Genomic DNA, 14,906 nt, shown 5'->3' on the forward strand with positions numbered 1-14,906 from the left:
GTCCTAGGAAATGCAGAACGTTTTCTCCGAGGTCTGAGTCCCAGCAGGATGTGGCTCACGTGTCTCTCTCAGGGAAGAGAGAAAGGCGCAATGGAGGCTTGGGAACTGGGAGATGGCCTCAGCTCTGGAGGAAAGGGGGTGTCCCCTACCACTTTGTGGGGGACAAGTTGGGTGGAACGACTTACCCGGAGCTTCCTGCCAAAGATGGTAACTTTGCCTTTAATCTGTTCCTTTCTTAGGCGCCACTCGATGGAGTTCAGGCCATTCTCCATGGGCAGCGAGATGTTGCAGCGCCCGATGGTGGGGGTGATGGTGCCCGCTAGGACGTGGGGCTCGCTGTGGAAGCTGACGCCCATCCCGTTGGCGTACATCACCCGCAGGGTACCGTTGTTGCAGAGCTGGTAGCTGTTCCGCACTTGATCTGGAGAAATGTAAGTGGGGGCGGGGAGAGGGAAATAAATTATCCACTGTGTTAGTCACGAGAGAACAGAACCCCTATTTTTATAGGTTTCCATGGTACTTTGCAGCTGTCAGTGTACGGCTGCCTTCAATTAGCACACACGCAATGTTAAGGTGAGTAGCAGAGAGGCCACTGCTCCACAGAAAGAAAAACATTATTAATATGTGGCACTCCAGAAATAATTATGCTGGGACATTTTCCTTTTACTCACTGAAGAGTACATTTAAAGACGCCTCTTGCCTACACAATTCGTGTCAATCAAATCCCCGATCTTTAACATATATATTTTAGCTTAAATGGAACAAACTAAAGGAAAACTACTTAAAAAAATTCTTTTTCTCCTTTCGCCTACCATCTAACCTGAGGCTGATGGTCTACCATAGGTCAGCTCCACTGCAAAGATTCTTTGAGAAAACAAAGAGAAAAAGCAACCTTCCCGCCCCTCATGCGTTTGCTGCTGACTCCATGATGCCATCTCCACGCCAGAGGAATCCAAAGAGACTCAACTAGCGTGAGGGAGACCGAGCCAGTGGGGGCTGATAACGTGTGTGTCTTCCCAAATGGAATCTACACTAGTCAATCAATCAGACTTCTGACCTTTTCCTTTATCGAAAAGTTCCAGGTAGGAAATGTGAGTCGGAGACTCCTTTTATAGATACGATGCTTCCTGACTACTTGGGCAGAGGAGTCCAGCTGGCCTGGCCTCTGAGGCCCTGGCTTTTGGGGTAGTGTGCACCTGTCACGACTGCAGCCCTCGTGCAGAAAGACAAAATCTACGTCATTAATCATCTGGCAGAGCAGAAATAGAGTCATGGCTCTGTCGGGGGATAAACAGTCCAGCAATGACACCCTTTATCTAGCGCCAGGACACGTTTATCCTCGGCCAATGGGCTAGCCCACCGACATTATATCTTCATTACCTGCACAATTCCTTTTCTTGCCAGCCTGTGCACTTGGGACTGTACGTCATGTCGAACAGCAAGAGTAACCACGAGGTGGTCAGAAACCTTTGAGGTCTTGGCAAGAGACCGCTAAAGGGCTCTGTGACTGTAACAACCCACTCGTCACACAAACCCTTGGAAGAAAGGGAGGCTCAGAATGGGACCAAAAAACAAGGGTGGGCTCAAGAGACTAAAACCACCTTTGAGAAGGTAACTGTGTGTGTTGCGTGCTGGTGATGGAGAGGTGGGGGCAGAGTACAGAGGGATGAAAACTGACATTTTCACATAAATATAAATATGTAGACATTTCCAGATATTTGGTTTGGTATAGATGACACTCTCCTGCATCTGATTAAGTCCTTTTCTACAAGATTGACCTCTTGCAGAGTTAGTTTGCTAGGGACTAAAACAGCAAGCTGAGGGGTGGGAGGGCTCTGGAAGTCCTCCCAGGCTTGGTAACTCACGCCTATCTCTGGCCGAGTCTGGGGCTGAGGGGTGGTGGTAGGTGAGGGGCTTACCTTGCACCACTGTGTAGGAGGCCTCCACAGAAGACAGGTTGGTAATGACAGTGACATCATCATCACGGTTGGAGTTCTCAATGTCAATGGTGATGGATTTCTCCATTTCCCGGTGTAGGCTGGTCACCACCCCCGTGGGGCGTGTCACATTGGTTAGGCGGCCCTCGTGGTCATAGCTGGAGAACAGACACACTGGTTAGAAACACAGTTCCTGGGACTGAAGGCTTCCCCAACACACAAGGGACAGACTCATGGTGCCAGAGAAAGAGAAACTGGCAGGTGGGGTGGCCAGATGGTGCAGCACGCTGAGGCTCCTCGTCACAATCATCAAAACTCCAGCCTTGGGGCTTCCCTGGTGGCGCAGTGGTTGAGAGTCTGCCTGCCGATGCAGGGGACACGGGTTCGTGCCCCAGTCCGGGAAGATCCCACATGCCGCGGAGCGGCTGGGCCCGTGAGCCATGGCCGCTGAGCCTGCGCGTCCGGAGCCTGTGCTCCGCAACGGGAGAGGCCGCAACAGTGAGAGGCCCGCGTACCGCAAAAAAACCAAAAAACAACACTCCAGCCTGCCCTGAGAAACGGTGATGCTTTTTTCTACTACCCACTGATACACCTGAAAACATACATTTCACCTTAGGCAGGGGGGGTACTTAACCAAGATAGTTAGTGAGAACAGCAACTTTATGCTCAAAGGACTGAATAATGAACAAATAAAATCTGAACAGACTAATTCCTAGTAAGGAGATTGAATCGGGAATCAAAAACCTCCCACCAAACAAACAAAAGTCCAGACTCACTTGGCTTCACTGGTGAATTCTGCTAAACATTCAGAGAAGAGTTAATACCAATTCTTTTCAAACTTCCAAAAAATAAAGGGGAGGGGACACTCCAAAGTCATTTTACAAAGCCAGCAGTACCCTGATACCAAAACCAGCTAGGGACAGTGCAAGAAAAGACAGTTACAAGCCAATGTCTCTAAACATAAATGCAAGACTCCTCAACAAACAAAATATTAGCAAACCGAATTCAACAGTACATTAAAAGGCTCATACACCATAATTAAGTGGGATTTATTCTAGGGAATGCAAGGATGGTTCACATTGGCAAATCAATCAATGTGAAATACCACATTAACAAAATGAAGGAATAAACCGTATTAGCATCTGAATACATGCAGAAAAAATTCAAGGACGTGGGTATAGAGGGAACATACCTCAACCTACTATAAAAGCCCACAGCTAACATCACACGCAATGGTAAAAAGCTGACAGTTTTTCCTCTAAGATCAGGAACAAGACAAAGGCTGCCAGTGTATTCAATATAGTACTGGAAGTCTTCTTATCCAGAGCAATTAGGCAAGGAAAAAAAGGCATCCAAATTAGAAAGGCAGAAGTTAAACTGTCATTATTTGTATATGACATCATATTACGTGGAGAAAACCCTAAAAACGTCACCCAAAAATCTGTTGGAATAAATAAATTCAGTAAAAGCTGCAGGATACAAAATCAATATATAAAATCTGAATTGCATCAAGAAAAGAATAAAATGATAGCTAGGAATAAAGGTAACCAAGGGGCAAAAGGCCTGTACACTGTTATAAGACACTGATGGAAGAACTCAAAGAATACACAAGTAAATGAAAAGATACTCCATGCTCATGGAGTGGAAGAATTCAGCTGTCCATATTACTCAAAGCAATTCCCTATCAATCGAACTTCCAATGGCATTCCTCACAGAAATAGAACAAACACTCCTAAAATTTGTATGGAAGCACAGATATCCTACTAGCCAAAGTAATCAAGAAAGAACAAAGCCAGAGGCATCATGCTCCCTGATTTCATTTCGTGTGGCACTGGAATAAAAAACAGCCACACAGGCCAATGGAACAGAATCGAGAGCCCAGGAATAACCCCACACATGCGGTCAATTAACTTATGACAAACAAAGGAGCCTAGAATATACAATGAGGGGAAAGAACAGTCTCTTCAAAAAGTGGTGCTGGGAAAACTGGCCAGCCACATGGAAAAGAATGAAACACTATCTTATGCCACTCACAAAATACCACTCACAAAATTAACCCAAAGGGATTATAAACTTGACTGTAAGACCTGAAACCATAAAACTCCTAGAAGTAAATATAGGCGGTAAGCTCTGTGACATTAGTGTTCGTGATTTTTTTTTTTTTTTTTTTTGCATTTAACACAAAAGCAAAGGCAATAAAAGCACAACCAACAAGTGGGATTATATCAAACTAAAAAGCTTTTGCCCAGCAAAGAAAATCATCCACAAAATAAGGCACTATACGGGCTTCCCTGGTGGCGCAGTGGTTGAGAGTACGCCTGCCGATGCAGGGGACACGGGTTCGTGCCCTGGTCCGGGAAGATCCCACATGCCGCGGAGCGGCTGGGCCCGTGAGCCATGGCTGCTGAGCCTGCGCGTCCGGAGCCTGTGCTCCGCAGTGGGAGAGGCCACAACAGTGAGGGGCCCATGTACCACAAAATAAATAAATAAATAATAAGGCACTATACTGAATGAGAGAAAGTATTTGCAAATCACCTATCTGATAAGGGAAGAATATCCAAAATATATAAAGAATTCATACAACTCAATAGCAAAAAACGCAAATAATTTGATTGTAAAATAAGCAGAGGATCTGTGTAGACATTTTCCCAAAGAAGACACACAGATGGCCAACAGGTACATAACAAGATGCTCATCGTCGCTAATTACTAGAGAAATGCAAATCAAAACTCCAATGGGGTGCCGGTCAGAACGGCCATCATTAAAAAGTCTACAAGTAAGAAATGCTGGAGAGGGTGGAGAAAAGGGAACCCTCCTACACTGTTGGTGGGAATGTAAATTGATACAGCCGCTATGGAAAACAGTATGGAGGTTCCTCAAAAAACTAAAAATAGAGTTACCATATCTAAAAATAGAGTTACCCTATGATCCAGCAATCCCACTCCTGGATGTACAGCCGGACAAAACTATACATGCACTCCTATGTTCAAAACAGCACTATTCACAATAGCCAAGACACGGAAGCAACCTAAGTGGCCATCAACAGAGAAATGGATAAAGAAGATGTGGTACATATATACAGTGGAATGCTAATCGGCCATAAAAAAAGAAATGAAATAGCAACATGGATGGAACTAGAGATTATCATACTAAGAATCACCTAGACGTCAATAAAATAAATTTTAAAAGGTACAGATTTTCAGTTTTAAAATAAATAAGTGGGCTTCCCTGGTGCCGCAGTGGTTGAGAGTCTGCCTGCCGATGCAGGGGACACGGGTTCGTGCCCCGGTCCGGGAGGATCCCACGTGCCACGGAGCGGCTGGGCCCGTGAGCCATGGCCGCTGAGCCTGCGCGTCCGGAGCCTGCGCACCGCAACGGGAGAGGCCGCAACAGTGAGAGGCCCGCGTACCGCAAAAAAATAAATAAGTCATGGGGATCTAATATACAGCATGGTAACTGTAGTTAATAATACTGTATTACCTATCTGAAAGTTGCTAAGAGAGTGGAACCTGAAAGTTCTCATCACAGGTAAGACATTTTTTGTAACTATATGGTGACAGACGTTAACTAGACCTACTGTGGTGATCATTTCGCAATATATACGAATACCGAATCGTTATGTTGTACCCCTGAAACTAATATAATGTTATATGTTCATTTTACCTCAATAAATAAGAAAATTAAACAATTCTACGTGTATTGATATAGGGTGCTTAGTGTCCCCAACTCTTGCTGCCAAGCAGGGACAATGTGAGAAGTGTATTCTGGGAGCCCCAGGCAGTGATTTAATTCCAATCTACTGTATTACCTGGACACCTACGACGTGTAGATTGCTGCGCTTCATTGTGAGATAAACAGCAGGAACTGGAGAGTCTACTTTTGGGGAAGAGCAGGTTGGGGTTCAGGCCAGACTCTCAGGGGCCAGAGGGAGAAAACAGGTCTTCTGTAACTTTCAAGGGAGATTCCACTTCCGATACCCATGCAGTGAGTATCTCCAGATTCAGGTCTCTCTGCAAATAAGTCTGCACATCCTGGCAAGGAGTTATGAGTTCCAGTAATGGGACCTCACGGTGACCCAGTGGAACCAGTCCTGCCTTGACTCATGTGGGGCTGGAGGCTGCGTCTGACTCATTTCTTCAACGTCTGTTCACTGACTTCCTACTATGTGTCAGGCACCGTTCAAGGCTCTGGGGATGCGGCTAAGAACAAAATGGATGAAAATCCTTGCCATCATGATGTGTGCAAGCTAGATGGAGAGAGTCAAAATAAACTGAAGTCTAAACTGTAGTGTATGTCACACCCTATGGCTACTACGTGTAAAAGAGAGAACTAATGAGAACCTACTTTACAGCACAGGGGACTCGACTCAGTGCTCTGTGGTGACCTAAATGGGAAGGAAATCCAATAAAAGAGGGAATATATGTACACGTATAGCTGATTCACTTTGCTGTACAGCAGAAACTAGCACAACGTTGTAAAGCAACTGTACTCCAATAAAAATTAATACAAATATATAGAGTATGATGGTGACAAGTGGAAAGGATTAAACTCAAGGCGGGAGAAGAGAGAGAGCACGTGTCGTGGTGGTTGTAATTTTAAGTACAGTCCTGTGACTGTCAGGAATACAGGCCACTCTCGCCCAGTCCGAGAACTTAGCAGACACCACAGAACCTCCAGAAGGCATTCCCATGTCTGCTCCATTCCTGCTGAGCTCTCCGTGAGGCACTTCCCGACACAAAGAACAGGTGGGAGAAAGGTAATAGTTAAAGGGACCCACTCCAGGCTCCTTGAATTGCAGTGCCTGCTTATTCTAGGAAGTAACTCTTGAACCCTACTCCATGGAAAGGCAACTTCCATCCCTCCCTCCGTCCCTCTGATCTGATATTCACTCCTTCCCCAGTTGCTCGGTTGGGAGGAGTTGCTCAGGACTGGAATAGCCCTTTACAGTTTCTCTCTTCTGGAGGGCCTGTCCTTGAGGGTGACGAGTTTTCTGTTCCTCTGGGCCCCAGGTTTACTAAGGCAGGCTCTGCCCTGGCAGGGGCTGGGGGCGGGGCAGAAGTACCGGGGCGTGGGGAGAGAGCGGGATAAATTCAAAGTGGAGTAGTAAGGGAAGACCCAACGTGAAGACTGCATTCTTCAATTCTGCTTCTCCAAAATGAATCTCCATCTACCTGACTCCTGTATCCACTACGCAATTGGTTGTTTGGAATCTGAGGGGGTGGGATGGAGACAGAGGTGTGACAAATCCACTGCTTCTCTCAATGCCATTAGCATCTACCCTTCGTTGAATTTCTATATGCCAGGTGCTTTGCTAAAAGTATTTCTAAAAGTATCAGTGTATCATCTCAGTGAATTATCACAGTGCCCCTATACGGTTTGCATTATTATCCCCACTTGACAGATGTACGGACACTGAGGCTCAGAGAGGTTAAGTAACTTGTCCAAAGTCAATAAGTAAGTATATGGCATTCATGTCCTTGTCTTCCTGACCCCAAGATCCGGGAGCTTTCTGGTATACTGTGCCGTCTTCTGGGGAAGGCTGTGAAAACCCGTGTTCTCTCAGAGATATACCCACCAGGCTACGTCTTCTATCAGGACCCAGTGGCCTACATCGGGGGAAAGTTAAATTCCAAGGCTGGGGCTTCCTGGAACTTTCTGAAGGCAGGAGTTCCCAGTTCTACTCACAGCCCCGCTTCAGGGCACCGGTGTGTGACGCCAAGAAGGCGAGACTTGGAGATCTGGAGTTGCGTCGTGCTGCACCACTGACACTCTCTGTGGCCTTAGGGGCGGGGTGACGGGGGTGGTGGTGGCTTCACGTCTCTGAGCCTCAATTTCTTTATCCATAAAATGAGGATAATCACACCTGTACTTAGAAGGTCGTTGTGACGGGTGGGCGGACGAAAGGCCTCTCTACCTATAAAGCACTATGGAGAAGGCAGGTGTTCTTACAAGCACTCACTGAAGGACAGATTGTTTTCTAAGAGCCTCAAGGCCTCTGTGTGGTTTTGTTCATCACTCTGTTAACTCCTTTCTCTAAAGTTTTCGCTAAGGCTACTGCGGTCCCCACGGGAAGTAGAGTCTGTCTCTGATTTTTTTTTTTTTTTTTTTTTGGCGGTACGCGGGCCTCTCACTGCTGTGGCCTCTCCCTTTGCGGAGCACAGGCTCCGCACGCACAGGCTCAGCGGCCATGGCTCACGGGCCCAGCCGCTCCGCGGCATGTGGGATCTTCCCGGACCGGGGCACGAACCCGTGTCCCCTGCATCGGCAGGCGGACTCTCAACCACTGCGCCACCAGGGAAGCCCTGTCTCTGATTTTTAAACGACCAACTTGCTGACCAGGTGTAAAACATACCACAAAACGGAAAGAAATTACCATCTTGTTTAGGAGGCCAAGAAAGCCAGACGCACTGAACCCCTGCAACGGAGAACGTATGATCATTTACCAACTCAACAGTATGGAAAGAAAAGCAGCTCTTCATATCGAGAGAAAAAAATGATGCTTCCGTGTAACTTCTGAACGAACATTAGAAAAAGAAACAAACCAAAAAAACCTTAACCTTGCTTTCATTCAGCTAGGGGCCCCTTCTGGAAAATACTCTCCCAGTTAGAGTTCCTGTCTCAGGATGCCCCTCAGTCTGGATGAACTTTGTTACTACAGCTTCTTAAGTCAGGCCTACTTCAGACTGGCCTCCTGAGGGTGACACCAATTCTCTCTGAAGTGCACTGGGTCTTCGGGTGCAACTTCCAGAAGAGAAGATGAGAATCTAGGAGGCGTTTGGGTTAAAGTGTAGCTTTAGCCTAACGTGGTGTGAGAGCTAAAGGTGGCACTTAGATGGCGCCTTCAGGGACAGAGTCACTGGCTGGTAAAGTGTGAACAAGTCCCAGCGTCTGGAGGATATCAGGGTGCTTCAGAAGTCTGAGAAAGACAGCTTGGCCCAAAGAAGCAAGGAGAACAAGGGCAAGCAATTCTGCAGTGCAGCCGATCTCCAGGAGGTGGCAACAGCCTCCTTTACATGCTCCCAAACCCTCTGGAATGCAAACAGGAAGTGCACATCCCTGAAAGTAAAAGTGATCCACAATGAGGTCTTCTGTTCTCTCCCCTGTCCCTCTTTCCTTCTGTGACAACACCTTGCCAACTCACTAAACTCTCAGCTGGCAGCAACACCTGGACCGAAAGCAAGCAACGACTCCAAATGTATAGTGGTTAGCCAGATCCTTCACCATCAAGGAGAGCCAGATACTTATAAATTCCATCCCCGTCTCAGCCAGCGAATCACGCCTTCGCAATTTCCTCCCACCAGCGTGCCACTGGTTAATACCTGCAGCAGCAGGCAACTGGACCAAGAACCGCCTGCAGGAGCGAGGGAAAAGAGCTTTTTGGTAAAACAAACAGCGGGACTATCAAGTATGAGATAATTGGTAGGGGAAATATGCCCAGCTCTCGCATCTTTTAATATACCTAGCACTTTATCTGTATTGATCTGCTTCTGCTAAAGAGGAAATTCAGAGTTTATCTACCTGTCTGTGCAATCAAGTGTGTTGCTGGACCTATCGGCAAATGACAGGAGCCCCACCAGGATCCTGCCTTTTAGTTTCTCATTTCCGCACCCATGGCAAACATGAATAATCAGCCAAGTTAATCAACACCTGATGTCTCAGGCGCTGTGCGTGTCCAATATCCTGAAATCGGAATGGCAAGCAGGCAACAGGCATTCCCAACTCCTGAAGGGAGGACGTTCAATACCAGACACCCAATAGTGCAAAGCATTTAGGAGTCAGGGGACAGGAATATCCTGGGGCATTAAAGTTAGGAAGACAACACGACTGAACGATTCTAAAAGCTACACGGACGGCCAGTCCTGACGCCGGCGAGGGTAGGGTGAGTACTGTTAGGAACTACTTTAAAAACCTACTTACTCATAGAAAGTTGTCCATCCGGTTTCATCACTCTTGGTGGCTAGGAGGCCAGTGTTCCCATCATAGGTCATGAGGCCAAGCTCCAAGTTCTGCGTGGACACGACTTTGAGACCTCCACTGGTGCCCACTGTGAGAGTGATGATCTGGTTGTCAGGCATGAGCAGGTGGCGGGGCATGCCACTGCTGTCCCGACGGATCTTCAGGGAATTTCCATTATTGTCAATCAACTCAGTGACATCACTGTCAACACTATACGTGAAATTGTACAAGTACTCCCCTGTCACCAGGCTCACAGTGTACTGGTGGATGCCATCGGCGTTGAAGACGTACAACTCCTGTTCTCCGGGGGATGCAGCCTCATACTGGTTGAAAGCATTCAGAACGGGCTTGTTCTTGCTGACCGCCCTGATCCGAATATTTCCAAGGTCTGCGACGTAGACGGTACCATCGGGAGCTACAGCTAAGGATGATGGGGAATTCAAGATGGCATCAGTCGCATAGGCATCATCTCCTGCGTAGCAGTTGCAATTGACATCGTTTTTGCAGTCACAGTCGGAGGCTGCCCCCGCTAAAAGGCAGATCTCCCCATTGGTTGTTACCTGGCGTAGACGGTTAATCTTCTTCTCGTCTGTCTCGGTGATATAGAGGACCCCAGTGTGAGAGAGGGCAATGGCACTGGCTGACTCCAGAGCAGAGTGAATGGCTAGTTTGCTGAGCGAGTAGTCAATGCCAGGAACCTGGCAGTGCATGGGGCGTCCCGCAATGATGCTGACTTGGTGGTTCTCGGTGATGCGAAGGATGACGTTGTTCTCTAGAACGTACAGGGAGTTGTCCATGGGGTTGATGGCAAGGTCTGTTGGCCATTCCAGGCGAACCTGTGGATGATACGGCACCAAACTCAAGAACAGCCTCTAGCGTGCTCAGTTGTTTAACTGTGCAGGGCACTTCTACTGATTTTATGCAACTGGGAGAAAAGGCTTACTTTTTTTTTTTTTTTTTACTAACACACTGTACGAGACGCGCCCATCACGGAACCAATGGCTCATTGCCCATGCTGGGTGTACGCGATAGCGAAGAAGTAACTTGGAACAGACATCTCCTGCTCTATCACTTGCTGTGGCTACAGTAGGTCAGGGCTAGAGTAGGTCACCGGTTCTACCCATGATGCTCTTGACAGCCCCAGGTAATTGGACCGGGGTCAGAGTCATCACATACAGTTAGGTGGTTCACAGCACAGAGGGCTAGTGTGATGCAGCCCATACTCTGCTCGCCAAGCTGTGGCCCTGAGGAGGCTAGGTTCATTTAGCATCTTTATCCGATTCAGGACAAGGAGCCACGCGGTTTAGAAGGTGTCCCTGACCCAAGGCCAGCCAATGCACAGGCTGGCCAGCGAACTACAACCTGAGTGTTTGCTTGAAAAAGTGTACTGGACCAAACACATCCCTTCTCTGCAGAATCTGAAATGAAAACCTCAGTAACTAGTGGTCAGTTAGTTGAGGAACTTGAGCTGAAATTAATGAAGTTGACCGAGGGTGGAAAAGGCCCTTTTGGAAGAGTAAACATAGACTCCAGGTTGTTGGAAGACCCTTATATTCAAGTCCCGTTTCTGTAAATCAACTATACGCCAATAAAAATTTAAGAAAAGAAGTATAAAGTCCCGCTTCTCCTGTGGTACATTCGAGTGAGCCTCTGTTCTCTGCCAACAGGTAAGAACCTGGACTAAAAGACTATCACTCGGGGGAACATCGCAGAGGGATGTGCTTTAGTTACTACGCGCAAATTAACAGGGAAGTTCTGATTGACACGTAATACTGTACGGTACATTCTCAAACCTGCAATAACGACGAAGAAGAAAGGTAATTACACAGTAACTCCTACCCTATAACCTGCCAAGGCTGGAGTGTGTCACCAGCTCCACTCTTCTGGGCAGAATTTCCCTCTCCCATTCTCTTTTTCTACTTCTCTCTCATTTCTATCTGACATGTCCCGTTCCATCCTGCCGTCTAGCTCACCTGAAGCCTTCTGCAAACAAACCTGGGATCTGGTGTGTGTGTGTGTGTGTGTGTGTGAGAGAGAGAGAGAGAGAGAGAGACACCCACCTGGGCCACGTCCATGCTGGAGTCACAGCTCAGTGGCCGGACAGCAGTGAGGTCATTGGAACCCAGCAAGGTGGAGATGATTCCATTCTGGTCAACCTTGCGGATCATGGTGGCGTCGACAAAGTACATGAGCCCGTTCTTGTCAACTGCAATACCTGAGCAAGACAAACAGTGGGAGTGCGTCTCTTGGCAAAGAGCAGGGCTGGCAGGATGGGGCTGGGGGGTAGGGACGCCCTACCGGGGAATTCCCTTCTTGGAGTGGGGACCTGACTGGAGTAGCACACTGACAGCTGTGGCTCTCGATCTTTTAAGGTGATGCCCTTTCTCGGGGGCACTGTGCCAGATCTGCCTAATTCCTGGGGCGCTGGCTGTTTCACCACGCAGCCAAAGAACGAACCTTGGGCTGCAAATGAACTGAGGCCGCAGATGAAGGAATGGGGAGATCATTTTGCATCTGCTCTTTTTAGAAAAGATGTTATTTCCCAAGTTCACTGCTTAAAAAATTATCGGTAGTAAATTACTTGAATACCCTTCACGACTGACTGCAACAATGAGGCTGGGAACAGCGACCCTTGCAGTCACAAACTCCTAAGTCAACATGTATCCTCCAGGAAGTGTTCCCAATGAAGCCTTGACTCCATCGATACTCTGGGGGGGGGAATGCTGGTCTTAGCACTCCCTTGGTAAGAGGCAGACAGCAGCTTCTATTTCTTTTGCATTTTCACCCCAGTGCGCAAGCCCAAGGCTCCCCATCCTTATTTCATGCTGCTGTGTGCTTTCAGCATAGCTAAAAATGCTAACAAGAATTGGACCTCCAAATGACGGGTCCTTAACCTTCTTTTTTTTTCCTTTTTTTTAATTTTTTTTTTAACATGCCCTTAACCTTCAGTTAGTCCTTTTCAAACAGAGATCCGTCAGGGCCAAGAACTGCACCCCCCCCCCACCCCGCCCCCAAATCCAGGCCCTTGGAAATGATACCCGTTCTTAATTGCTACCATTATGGGGCATTTGCAAAATGTCAGGTACTGTGCTCTTGACTTTAGATACACTATTATCTAACAGAACAGCTGCGGAGTGGTTGGAGGCCCTCCTACCGGGCTCTCTTCTGTCTGCAGCCCACACAGCTGGCACTCTGGCTTGCGGAGCGAACGTTTCCTTCTGACTCTCTGTGACTGGCGGCAGCCAGCAATCTCCAGGAGCAATCCACCCCACTTTCCATTTGTAAACTAAAGACATTTGCGGGTGATGAAGTGTACCTCAAATAAATAAATCCGGTTTCTTTAAGAAACATTCACCCACACACCAAAGCCATCTAGCCGAGTTAAATTATTCTAGGGGAAGCTGTGTTTGGGACGGCCTGGGCTTAGTTCAGTTCCAACAGGGAGGGAGCCACGCGTGTGGCAAGCTCCCTTTGGGGAAGGGCTTTCTTCCTCTGCAGACTCTACCTCGAGGGCTCATCAGGGTGGCATCCACAGCCTTGCCTCCATCCCCGCAGCGGGCTTCGTCGAAGGGCAAGCATTGCTCTCCCGTCCCTGCCACGACTTCTGAATTCCCAGCCAGGTCTTTAGCTCCGCTCAGAGACCTGACTCGGTAGATTCGCCGACTGTTGGTATCAGACACGTAGAGAGAGCCGGACACGGGGTCCACCGCCAGATAGTACTTGTGTGCTGGGTTGTTGCTTTAGGAGAAGAAGCACAGAGAGGAATGAGACGGGGCTATGCAGCTGGCCTCCTGGATCAAAGAGATGACAGAAATCCCAGCAAGACTCTACCCACCTCCGCTGTCTTTCCACTTTAGTGAACTGGAAAGAATCTAACGTAATAAGTTAGTGTTCTAACATATCATGGCTCTTAGCTGCTTCTAATTGGACTTAAGCTCCTCACGCTCCCAGAGAATTCATCGCTTCCCTTCATGCTAGAATACCATTGCTTCATTTAGCCGTTGCGAGAGATCTCACTCTGATACTGCTTTTGTGTTCGTGTTTTGTGGGTGCCAGCCTCCTTTCTTTACCCCGTGGGTTTACTATGTTCGCAAGGGGGGCTGAGGAACACTTCCACGGGACGACGTCCTCTTCTTAATCGATGCTTCCTCAGTGCCTCCAAAGTACTAGATCATGAATACTGGGGCAACCTGGCGTTTTCCTAACTTTGTGATGGGCGGCTCCCCAGAGCCATCCCCAGTCCTCAGCCTCAGATCTTCTCTACTGTTCCTCGGTGTGGATATGAACAAAGTTGGTATCTTGTGTGATGACATGTGATATCTTGCCGATATCACGTCCAGAATCTGAACGGTAAAGGAAGGAGATGTAGTTTTCAAATCTTGGGTAACAGCGAGGTCACAGGCATGGCCCGGGATCTGCCAGGACCCTAAGACACACTAGGAGAGAGATCCCTCAGGGTGGGGGAAATGAGTTAGGAGAGCAAGAAGCCTCAGAGACCTGGATCTCTTTCTCTGCCGTGCGTCCAGCTGTCCTATGTGTTGCTGACGAGGACAGGGTAAGATCTGTAAGCTTGGCACAGGACTAAGACACAGGAAACTCTAAACTCAACTTGGACCCAGATGGCGAACCTAGGGAAGTCTTTTGGCCACGATGGGTCCTAGATACCTTACTGGGGTAATAAAGTAGTCAAATCAGAGCATCACTCACAACCCTTTGGGCTCAAACCCTACACTCTCATCCCTCTGCACTGTCTGTCCCTGGCTGGAGGCTGAGACCAGAATGGGTACTCATGCTACTCCCACATTGGTGATTAGCATCACTGCCCCTAGGATGCAAGCAGCAGACGCCTCTCTGTCCTAGTGTGGGAGACTAGGTTTGGGCGCCACATGCCTAAAATGAGCACAGGTCTTTTCTTTTTTCCTTTTTTCAGTTATTTTTCAACTGTAGTTTGGAATTATGGGAAGAGAGGAGCTGGGAAAGGTGAAGGGAAGGTGAGGGCGATGGTAGTGTTGG

At 47.9% G+C, this 14,906-nt stretch overlaps 1 protein-coding gene across 3 annotated transcripts in view; it reads right to left on the bottom strand.

Moving 5' to 3' along the window:
• TENM2 (teneurin transmembrane protein 2) overlaps nucleotides 1–14,906 on the bottom strand; it is a gene marked incomplete at both ends in the record, with an annotated part of 1,201,679 nt that overhangs the window by 48,914 nt on the left and 1,137,859 nt on the right. For all 3 annotated transcript variants that reach the window (XM_082835729.1, XM_082835731.1, XM_082835730.1), the window contains 5 exons: nucleotides 186–421; nucleotides 1,920–2,095; nucleotides 9,855–10,729; nucleotides 11,954–12,108; nucleotides 13,399–13,631. In XM_082835729.1, the coding sequence (XP_082691855.1) occupies nucleotides 186–421; nucleotides 1,920–2,095; nucleotides 9,855–10,729; nucleotides 11,954–12,108; nucleotides 13,399–13,631 (1,675 nt within the window). The remainder of the gene's footprint in view (nucleotides 1–185; nucleotides 422–1,919; nucleotides 2,096–9,854; nucleotides 10,730–11,953; nucleotides 12,109–13,398; nucleotides 13,632–14,906) is intronic.

This window comes from Leucopleurus acutus (genome assembly GCF_964270905.1).
Source record: "Leucopleurus acutus genome assembly, chromosome: 3".
Taxonomy (NCBI): domain Eukaryota; kingdom Metazoa; phylum Chordata; class Mammalia; order Artiodactyla; family Delphinidae; genus Leucopleurus; species Leucopleurus acutus.